This window comes from Homarus americanus, unplaced genomic scaffold, assembly GCF_018991925.1.
Source record: "Homarus americanus isolate GMGI-L3 unplaced genomic scaffold, GMGI_Hamer_2.0 scaffold59526, whole genome shotgun sequence".
In the NCBI taxonomy this organism is placed as follows: Eukaryota; Metazoa; Arthropoda; class Malacostraca; order Decapoda; family Nephropidae; genus Homarus; species Homarus americanus.
In genome coordinates this window covers 28,551-40,000 of record NW_024715456.1, presented here as the reverse complement: position 1 = coordinate 40,000, position 11,450 = coordinate 28,551, and the positions used below count along the sequence as shown (strand labels likewise).

Sequence of the window (11,450 nt, the reverse complement as noted above, 5' to 3'; positions counted from 1 at the left end):
ACCTCCTCCTACCTTTTCTCACCTTCTCCCTCTTTTCTCCTCATCTCCTCCCCTTCTCCACTCTCACCTCACCTCACCCTCGAGCAGTGGGAGGAGGAGGAGGAGGAAGAGGAGAGGAGGAAGAGGAGGGAGGAAAGGGGAGAGGAGGAGGACAGGTGGGAAGAGAGAGGAGGAGGGAGGAGGATATAGAGAGGGGAAGGAAGGGAGGAAGAGAAGCAGGAGGAAGAAGGAGAGGGGAGGCAGGATAGAAGAGGGAATTAGAGGAAGAATCGAGGAAGAGGAGATGGAGAAGAACAAACAAAAGGACAAAGGGGAGAGAGATGATAAAATGGGAGATAGAGATAAAGTGATAAACCGTAGGAAGAGAGAGAGAGAGAGAGAGAGAGAGAGAGAGAGAGAGAGAGAGAGAGAGAGAGAGAGAGAGAGAGAGAAAGATTAAAGAAGGAGATAAAGAGAAACAAGGAAGAAGGGATAATTAACAACTCGATAAAGAGAGGGACACAAACACAGACGGATAAACGCGACAAAAGAAAGAAAGAAAAGGAGGGAGGGAGGGAGGAAGGAGGAAAAGAAAGAAAGAAAGAAAGAAAGAAAGGGAGGAAGGAAGGGAGGTAAAAGAAAGAAAGAAGGAGGAGAATAACACGATGAAGAGGCGATGAAGGCAAAGAGATTATGAGAGATAAAAGAGGAGAGACGAGGGAGAGATAATGTGAGAGATTAAGGACAGCGATTAGCAGAGAGAGAGAGAGAGAGGAAAGAAAGAAAGAAAGAAAGAAAGAAAGAAAGAAAGAAAAAGAAAGACATCACGTTAAGATATAGTCAAAATACAAAAGCTACCTCCTCCTCCTCCTCCTCTACGACATAACTAAGAGTGAGTCATATACAAGTATTTCCCAAACACTTAGCGTTACCATCTTCGAGTTACACCTTGAGTTAATTAGCTCCATTACAAGTCCACTCACACAGGTAACAGAAGAAGCTCACACTAACACAATTATATACTAAATGTTAACACCTGTAGCGAGGAAAATGACCCAGGAATAAATCATATAAAAATGTCCCCCCCTAAAAGAATGTGACAGACAGCCGCCAGGTTAATTTGATTCTCGTCTTATCGTGATCAGGTAGACACGCGGAGGAGTCTCACCTGTTCTAACTCAGACATTTGATTTACCGTTGGTTATGATATGATGATGATGATGATGATGATGATGACATAAACAACAATAACAACAATAATAACAACAATACTAACAACAACACTAATAACAAGAATAACAACAACATCAAACACAATAACAATAACAACAACCATTAGCAGGTGTCTCTGGCCCAGGTGTGGGAAAAGCCTGGCCAGTATGATCTACCTACCATCCACCTGTCAATTATTTAAGGCCAACGACCCAGCCTCTATTCATGGCCTGCCGCTGAGGTCAAAGGTCGGCAGGTCACATTCAAGGTGAACTATGGATTAACCCTACTCGTCCGGAACACAAAGAACGCCTGGGCTCTTGGGAGGGCGGGGAGGCTTGGGAAGGAGGGGAGCACGTAAGAGGAGGAGGGGGGGAGCACGTAAGAGGGAGGAAGGGAGCACGTAAGAGGGAGGAGGGGGGCAATGCAAGAGGGAGGAGGAGGAGGGGGGCACGTAGGGGAGGGAGGAAGGGGGATTGTGGAGGTGGGAACGTTGGTGATCGGAAAGAAAGTAACAAGAAAAAACGAAAAAGTAACAAATTTTGCTCGTAAAAATATCAGTGGTAGTATAAATTTACTGGAAAAAAGTAACAGCATATACATGAAATAAATAAAAACATATATATAGGCATCTTAAAAGTCTGTCACAACAGTCTGCACCTGCAAGCAAAGTTCAACTCAGAGCAAAGTCACACGAAACATAGGTTGTGCTGAATGGGAGGACTCGAAGTGCGTACACCTGTGTAAACTAAGTTGGTGCCATCTTGAAAGTGCCATACATGAAGATGTCCTGCAGCTGCCAGCCGATGAAGGTTTCCCCATACCAAAGGCGATGATGCGACTGTTAGCTTCTGGGTCATTGTCGTAAAGGAGGAACTTCTCTGGGTTGGATCCAAGAGCCTTCTTCTAGTCATCCGCAAGGTGAAGTCCCGAAGATTCTCAGGCACGGGAGGAGTACGCCTCGAGTACCCTAGAGAGCGCTTGGTGTTCTCCTCAGAAGGAAAGCGCCTCTGTACAGCCTTGTTTTGTTGGGTAACTGTCTGGGCAAACATAGTGCCTGGCTTGTCCAAGGAGGAGGCAGCCTTTAGACACCGTTACTGTACATTGGTCTCATCAGCAGCATGATTGTGAGGCCGGCCTAGTTCTGGGCTATCCAATTCCAGTGTAGTGCTAAGACTGGCTTTACAACCTGAAGTGATTATCAAAATGAAATACAAAAGTATATACCGTCAACTGGGGTAATCGGGCCCCTGATAGCACATACTGGCAACACATTTTCTTACCTCGACTCCCATCCTGTGAACACTTCCACCAGATCTTTGTCTTCCTGGTGCGTGGCCGTGTGTACGTGTGTCCCTGGGAGCACATCTTCTCGCCGTCCTTGTTACTCCTATGACCTCCATGGCAGCTGAATGTGACGTGTCTGGTTAACTGTCAAATGACAACTGAGTCAGCACCTCGCTCTGTTTACACCACACGCTGCCGCACAAAGAGGTAATTAGGTAGTTTGGACGAAACCATCGATTTATTGATACTCTACTTCCTGTTACTTAATTCCTGTTACTTTTCAGCCGTTACTTTTTTCCTAATCTTTTTTATCTTTTATCCGTGAGAGGGAAGAGGCGAGGGGAATGTGAGGGGTCAGCACGTAGGAGGGATAGCGAGGGGGGGAGGAAGGGGTGGGTGGACACGTAGAAGTGAGAGGGAGGGGGGGATATTAAGGGTGTGGGCACGTAGGGCAGAGGAGTGGGGGCTGGGGAGGGGGTGGGCAATGCAGGGGCAGAGGAGGGGGGGAGGGGGTGGGCACGTAGGGCAGAGGAGTGGGGCTTGTGAGGGGGTGGGTACGCAGGGCAGAGGAGGGGGTTGTGGAGGTGTGGGCACGTAGGGCAGAGGAGTGGGGGATGTGGAGGGGGTGGGCACGCAGGGCAGAGGAGGTCAGAGGGGTGGGCACGTAGGGCAAAAGAGGAGTGGGGGGCTGTGAGGGGTGGGCAATGTAGGGCAGAGGAGTGGGGGCTGTGGGAGGGGTGGGGCACGTAGGGCAGAGGAGTGGGGGGGGGTGGGCACGTAGGGAAGAGGGAGGCTGGGGAGGGAGGTGGGCACGAAGCAGAGGAGTGGGGATGGGAGGGGTGGGCACGTAGGGCAGAGGAGTGGGGGTTGTGAGGGGGTGGGCACGTAGGGAAGAGGAGGGGTTGCGAGGGGGTGGGCACAGGGTAGAGGAGGCTGTGAGGGGTGGGCACGTAGGGTAGAGGAGGGGGGCTGGGGAGGGTGGGCAATGTAGGGCAGAGGAGGGGGGTTGTGAGGGTGTGGGCACGTAGGGCAGAGGAGTGGGGGCGGGAGGGTGTGGGGCACGTAGGGCAGAGGAGTGGGGGCTAGAGGGGTGGGCAATGTAGGCAGAGGAGGGGGTTGTGAGGGGTGGGCACGTAGGCAAGAGGAGGGGTTAGGAGGGGTGGGCACGTAGGGCAGAGGAGGGGGGTTGTGGAGGGTGGGCATGTAGGGCAGAGGAGGGGAAGGTGAGGTGGGCAATGGTGGTGAGGAGTGGGGCTAGAGGGGTGGGTACGTAGGGCAGAGGAGTGGGGGGCTGTGAGGGGTGGGCACGTAGGGCAGAGGAGGGGGGTTGTGAGGGGTGGGAACGTAGGGCAGAGGAGTGGGGGTTGTGAGGGGGTTGGCACGTAGTAGAGGAGTGGGGTTGTAGGAGGGTGTGGGCACGTAGGGCAGAGAGAGTGGGGCTGAGGGGGTGGGCAATGAGGGGCAGAGGAGTGGGGGTTGTGAGGGGTGGGCACGTAGGGTAGAGGAGGGGGTTAGAGGGTGTGGCACGTAGGGCAGAGGAGTGGGGGGTTGTGGAGGGTGTGGGCACGTAGGGCAGAGGAGGGTGTTGTGAGGGGGTTGGGCACGTCGGCAAGAGGAGTGGGTAGGAGGGGTGGGCACGTAGGCAGAGGAGTGGGGTTGAGGGTGGGGGGCACGCAGGAGAGGAGTGGGGGTTGTGGGAGGGTGTGGGCACGTAGGGCAGAGGAGTGGGGTTGTGGAGGTGGGGCACGTAGGGCAGAGGAGGGGCTGTGGAGGGTGTGGGCACGTAGGAGGCAGGGTAGTGAGGTGGGCACGTCGGGAGGGAGGGGGGTGAGACGCCTACCTGGGAACTGACACCCTGTTAACTGTACACACTGTTAACTGTACACCCTGTTAACTGTACACTCTGTTAACTGTACACCCTGTTAACTGTACACTTTGTTAACTGTACACCCTGTTAACTGTACACCCTGTTAACTGTACACTTTGTTAACTGTACACTTTGTTAACTGTACACCCTGTTAACTGTACACCCTGTTAACTGTACACCCTGTTAACTGTACACTTTGTTAACTGTACACCTTGTTAACTGTACACCTTGTTAACTGTACACCCAATTAACTGTACAACCAGTTAACTGTACACCTTGTTAACTGTACACCCTGTTAACTGTACACCCTGTTAACTGTACACCCAGTTAACTGTGCAACCTGTTACTCCGGTGGCCAATCTGTGTTACCGTACAACCTGTTAACTGTACACCCTGTTAACTGTGCACCCTGTTAACTGTACACCCTGTCAACTGTACACCCAGTTAACTGTACACCCTGTTAACTGTACACCCTGTTAACTGTACACCCAGTTAACTGTGCAACCTGTTAACTGTACACCTTGTTAACTGTACACCTTGTTAACTGTACACCCTGTTAACTGTACACCCTGTTAACTGTACACCCTGTTAACTGTACACCCTGTTAACTGTACACCCTGTTAACTGTACACCCTGTTAACTGTACACCCTGTTAACTGTACACCCTTTTAACTGTACACCCTGTTAACTGTACACCCTGTTAACTGTACACCCAGTTAACTGTACACCCTGTAAACTGTACACCCTGTTAACTGTACACCCTGTTAACTGTACACCCTGTTAACTGTACACCCTATTAACTGTACACCCTGTTACCATCTCTCTATAACACTATATACGAGAAATCATAGACAAGAGTTCTTTTAAAATTACCAGGACAACCACGCGAAAAAAATAATCGTACATCCATAAATAAATCACCACAAGTTATGTAAAAATATCTACAAAAAAATTACCTCTACCGCTACAAAAACAGAAAAATAAATAACCTTGAAATATTAGTTTTATATGTAAAGATGACATGCATATCAGACCATTACCCTAAGTCCTGAAGTAAATGGATAAGCAAGTGGCTGGCTGAGTTGGTCTGTAAACTAATATATTATTTTGCCTGAGTTTAATACGATAGACCATTAATTATACTAGACCATTAATTATATCATTGACCCATTAATTATACTGTAGACTATTAATTATACTATTGATCATTAATTATACTATAGACCAATGATTATACTATATACAATTAATTATACTACAACTAACTTCTATACGTATATTAATTAACTTACTTTAAATAATTTTGCCTCTGAGGATAATTATTTTCTATGGATTTAATTATTATTATTAAAAGTCTAATTTTATTTTTCCTAACCTAACCTAACCAAACCAAACCTAACCAAACCTAACCTAACCTAACCTAACCTAACCTAACCAAACCAAACCAAACCTAACCAAACCTAACCAAACCTAACCTAACCTAACCTAACCAAACCTAACCTAACCTAACCTAACCAAACCTAACCAAACCTAACCTAACCTAACCTAACCTAACCTAACCTAACCTAACCAAACTTTAACCTAACCTAACCTAACCAATGACTGGGAGTAATATCAGGCAGGTCCTCCTCCCTCTGTGCCTAAAAAAAGAGAGTATAACTGATCAATTGATTTAAGTGTCAAGCAAGATACATAACGCGACTGGATATTACCTGGGTGAGGTATTGGTGGGCGGGGGGGTGGAGGGATGGTAGGGGGCGGGGAAGGTGGGGGGAGGGGGGAGAGGGAGAGGTGGAGAGGGGAGGGTGATAGATAGCTTAAGAAACAGTGCATTAGGAGTGGGTGGTGTGTGTGTGTGGTGTGTGTGTGTGTGTGTGTGTGTGTGTGTGTGTGTGTGTGTGTGTGTGTGTGTGTGTGTGTGTGTGTGTGTGTGGGTATGTGTGTGTGTGGGTGTGGGTGTGTGTGTGTGTGTGTGTGTGTGTGTGTGTTAACGTAGAGTATTATACAAACTTTAATTCTTAATTCACTCATTAACAAACAAAACTCTCCCATGACGAAACAAAACAAACACAAACAAAACACAAACATAACACAAACAAAACACAAACAAAACACAAACAAGACTCCAGAACCTGTTATAAAACCTGTACAGACACACGTTTACCCCAGGTCCAGGTAACTCAGCCACGAGAAGGAGGAGACAACGACCCTCCCTCAATGGTCTTAACGATGGTTCACTTGGAGACTCAAAACTCAACGATCAAACTTATTGTTGCTTTTTGTTAAAATTAATTGTTTTATTATCAGTTTTCACACCGGATAGGAACCAAGGGTTGGTGTGTCAGTGGGGAGGGGGGAGGGGAAGGAGGATTTACGTAGGTTGGGGGATAGGGATTTAAGGGAAGGTATGATTTTAAGAAGGTAGGATTTATGTTAAGTATTATTAGCACACACACACACACACACACACACACACACACACACACACACACACACACACACACACACACACACACACACACATACACAGGAAGCAACGTCCTCGTGTTGTCCAGGGAGACACACTCAACTGGTGAGGTTTTTAGATCAAAGAGAAATGGTATACGAAGAGTCGTCTAAAGCTCTCTCTCTCTCTCTCTCTCTCTCTCTCACACGAGTCGCGTTAAGACCACCGACCGACAGACACCACACAATCCGATTACATCTCGTGAACCTCACAAAAACTAACGAGGAAAATACAACAGCTTTAACTCCCTCACGAAGCCTCTATATAAACACCCTGACTCAGAGTATTTATTTACCCCTGATTTTTAATATTTGAGAAATATTTTATTTTCCTTTTCATAAACCAAAAAAATTGAGGTATTACAAATTTTCAATATATTAAAAATTACATACCATCTTGTCAACAAATTACAGAATTAATTATTTTTTACACAAATTAAAAAAAAAACGAAGGAAATTAAATAAACTTATACGACACCGAACAAAATCATGGGAAATAAGACGTATTAATATATATATAAAAATTCAGATATATATAACATACTGACGCGCCTTACCTGTTTTACCTGTGTTAACTATAAGGTATTAGTGGTCTTTAAACTCTCCAGAAAAAAGACTAGACTAAGGCCTCTTTAAAACGAACAAGAATAAGCCTTTTATATAGATGGTCAGATATAGAACACTTAGCACCCTCTTAACCCCGTCATAACAGCATCGTAAAACTCGAGGTTAATTTTTCCACATGAGATGCGTGTGTGTGTGTGTGTGTGTGTGTGTGTGTGTGTGTGTGTGTAGTAATGCCATATTCCAAGTTGTTTTTGCATGTATTAAATTTCCTCCCGTTTCACATTTACAAAATCTCCTCTCTCTCTCTTCCTCTCCCCCTCTCCTCTTCCCCTCCTCGCCCCTTCACTCTTCCCCCCCCCCCCCCCCCCCCTCTCCCTGTTCCCCCTACAACTCAATCTTCCCCCTCCCCCTCCCCCTCTTCCCCTCCTCTCCCTCTACACCTCCCCCTCCCCTGCTCCTCCTCCCACACAAGTCCATCAACAGAACCTCTCACCCGTAGCGCCACCACCAGCCACCACCACCACATACCTTCCCTATATGCTTGGGGGACGACCTGTGCTTGTGTGTGTGTGAGGAAAGACGAAGGGGTGATGGAGGAGAGAGAAGATAGGAGGAGGAGAAAAAGAGGGGGAGTAGGGGTGATGGAGGGGGAGGGAAGAGAGATGGAAGGAGGGAAAAGGAGAGGGGGAGGGATGGTCTGTGCTTATTATTATCATTGTGTTTGGTGTACTAACCTCACCCTACAGTGGCTGTATTTGTATTGAACTTGTTCTCTCTCTCTCTCTCTCTCTCTCTCTCTCTTCTTGTGCAGTTACTTGACGTTAAAATTCTTCTTCTACTTCTTCTTCCCCTCCTCCTCCTCCTCCTCCTCCTCCTCCTCCTCCTCTTCTCTCCTCCTCCTCCTCCTCCTCTCTTCCTCTTCCTCCCCTCCTCCTCCTCCTCCTCCCCTCCTCCTCCTCCTCCTCCTCTTCCTCTTCCTCTCCTCCTCCTCCTCCCCTCCTCCTCCTCCTCCTCTTCTTCCCCTCCTCCTCCTCCTCCTCCTCCACAGGGCTCCAACAGGCTAATATTAGTCTTTTCCCAGCAAGGTGAGTGACCCTTGACCTGTGCTTGTCAACTCGAGGTCAGGTGTCTCTTATCGTGCAAACACCTCTCAACAAACACCTCGCCAACAAACACCTCACCAAACACCCATCAACAAACACCTCACCAACAAACACCTACCAACAAACACCTCATCAACAAACACCTCACCAACAAACACCTCACCAACAAACACCTCACCAACAAACACCCACCAACAAAACCTACCAACAAACACCCACCAACAAACACCTCACCAACAAACACCTCACCAACAAACACACCAACAAACACCCCACCACCAAAAACCTCACCAACGTAGATATCGCGGTCAGGATAACAACACGACACAGACTCACAATTGTACCAGAAGAATTACGTTCTTCTCTCACCTGGTGCCTACCTGCCCCCCCTCCCCCTCTTACTGTGGTTCACCTGACGACGAGGACAGACCTTCATCACCAGCAGCAGTAAACATCGCCCTGTAAAGCCCTTCTCGTGTGGGTGAACGGGCAGGTGCTTGTGGTAACGTAAACTAATATTAGCCTTCCTCTCATAAGCTGCGAGGTATAGTGTGTGTGTGTGTGTGTGTGTGTGTGTGTGTGTGTGTGTGTGCTCCGTGAACACCAACAGCCCGGACCATAAACTTAAACTGCTAAATCACAAGCAATCACGAGCGAGCAATCAATAGAGTCTTGCGTACTGTAACCCTCTGCCCCGGTATGCCTCGCAACAGACATAACCAAACTTCTGCCTGCAGTGTCGCTCAGGTTCACAGTGCCAACGTCAACCATCCTCGCCAATCCTGTACCCACACCACCAGGCAGTAGACAAATTTACCTTCAAAATATCTAATAAAACTTCATTCCGTCGTAACTTAACATAGCCAATTAAATCCATTCTCACATCTGCAGTTGGTTTGGTTAGGTTAGGTTAGGTTAGGTTAGGTTAGGTTGATCAATCTTGAGGTGAAATAAGCTAAGGTGTAGACTCCTCAGGTGATCCAAAAATCTATCCTACAAACCTATAAGAATCCGTCTCTATACCTTAGGTCTGTGCTGGAGACAGACACTTTCACCTCTCTTCACTAAGGAAATATTGAACCTGTGAGACTCGTGACCTGGGCCGAGATGTCTCCAGGGACCACACCGACAGTCACCTCTCTCTCTCTCTCTCTCTCTCTCTACCTTTCCACTTTCTCTCTATATTGTACATTAGTATTTCCTATACAGTATATGATCCTGTGATAACATTAACACTAGTAATAACGACAACAACAACAACAACAACATAATAATAATAATAATAAATAATAATAATAATAATAATAATAATAATAATAATAATAATAATAATAATAATAATAATAATAATAAACCCAAATAAAACTAAAAAACAAAAACATCCAATAAACAGTAACAATTCAATAAACCCGTAAACATTTTAAACCGACAATTATAACCATTAAAAACATCTCAATAATGTTTATAACGGGTCAACATACAGTACAGTACACCCTCGATGCAGTACTACCAACGGCGGCGATAAAAAATAATAATTAATGTCGTTTATCAGAGTAATATTTCGACGTGGCAATACTGATAACTCTATTGGGGGTGATGGGTCTGTTGTTGTCTGGTGATGGACTGAGTGTTGCTCTCTCTATACGTGCAGAGAGAGAGAAAAGAGAGAGAGAGAGATGACGAAGAGTAAAAAGAAGGCAGATACGAATGAGAGAAAGACACAGATGGGGAAGGGTAAAAGGGAGAGAAGAAAGAAAGGTGGGGAGGAATAAAAAAGAAAGATGAGAGGATAAAATAAACAGAAAGAAAATGAGAAACAAAGAAGACGAAAATAGAAAAAAGGGTGAACAGAGACAGAAACAATAGCCAGTTAATCCTTCGAAAGCTTTACAATACAAGCTTAACCGTCACACTCCAACACGACGCTCTCACAATGTAAATAAACACGACTTTCCCTACGGAGAGTTGGATGAACCATCACCCACCTGCACCCGCGCTCTGCTGGACTGAGGCTGGACGGGTGAGCGGATGTTTGGTCCACGGTTAGGTTAGGTTAGGTTAGGTTAGGTTAGGCTAGGTTAGGTTAGGTTAGGTTAGGTTAAGTCCTAACCACCCAGGGCCAAATCAAACGTCTCTTGGCCCACAAACGTCAAATAGATCAAACATCCTGTATTAACATCTATTTAAACATCCTATATTTAAACATCCTATAGCCCCAAACATCCTATAGCCCAAACATCCTATATTTAAACATCCTGTAGCCCCAAACATCCTATGGCCCAAAACATCCTGTGCCCCAAACATCCTGTAAGCCCCAAACATCCTATAGCCCCAAACATCCTATATTTAAACATCTATATTTAAACATCCTATATCTAAACATCCTATATTTAAACATCCTATTTAAAACATCCTATATTTAATCCCTATAGCCCCAAACATCCCTATGCTAAACATCCTATATTTAAAATCCTATGTTCAAACATCCACATGGCCCAAACATCCTATAGCCCAAACATCCTGTATTTAAACATCTGTTAAACATCCTGTAGCCCCAACATCCTATATTTAAACATCCTATATTTAAACATCCTGTATTTAAACATCCTGTAAACATCCTATATTTAAACATCCTATGGACCAAACATCCTATAGATTTAAACATCCTATGGAACCATCCTATATTTCAACATCCTGTAAGCCCCATCCTATATTAAACATCTATATTTATCCTATAAACATCCTATATTTAAACATCCTATAGCTAAACATCCTATAGCCCCAAAACATCCTATAATTTAAGTAATCTGTAATTTAAGGCAATCACATAATTTAGAACGTCCTGTAATATAGACATGTTTAGAAATCACAGGCAATCCTATGTTGGGCGACCTGTTAAAGAACGTCCTGTATTTGAACGTCATAATTTA

The 11,450-nt window shown here is 45.7% G+C and overlaps 1 protein-coding gene across 1 annotated transcript in view; it reads right to left on the bottom strand.

The window, feature by feature from the left end:
- The window catches only part of LOC121857835 (extensin-2-like), a gene marked incomplete at its 5' end in the record, with an annotated part of 5,133 nt that extends 2,534 nt beyond the window's left edge, over positions 1–2,599 (bottom strand). Inside the window, 3 exons of the mRNA XM_042354101.1 lie at positions 1,971–2,097; positions 2,295–2,380; positions 2,475–2,599. Coding sequence (XP_042210035.1) covers positions 1,971–2,097; positions 2,295–2,380; positions 2,475–2,599 — 338 coding nt within the window. The remainder of the gene's footprint in view (positions 1–1,970; positions 2,098–2,294; positions 2,381–2,474) is intronic.
- Between the last annotated feature and the right edge of the window lie 8,851 nt (positions 2,600–11,450).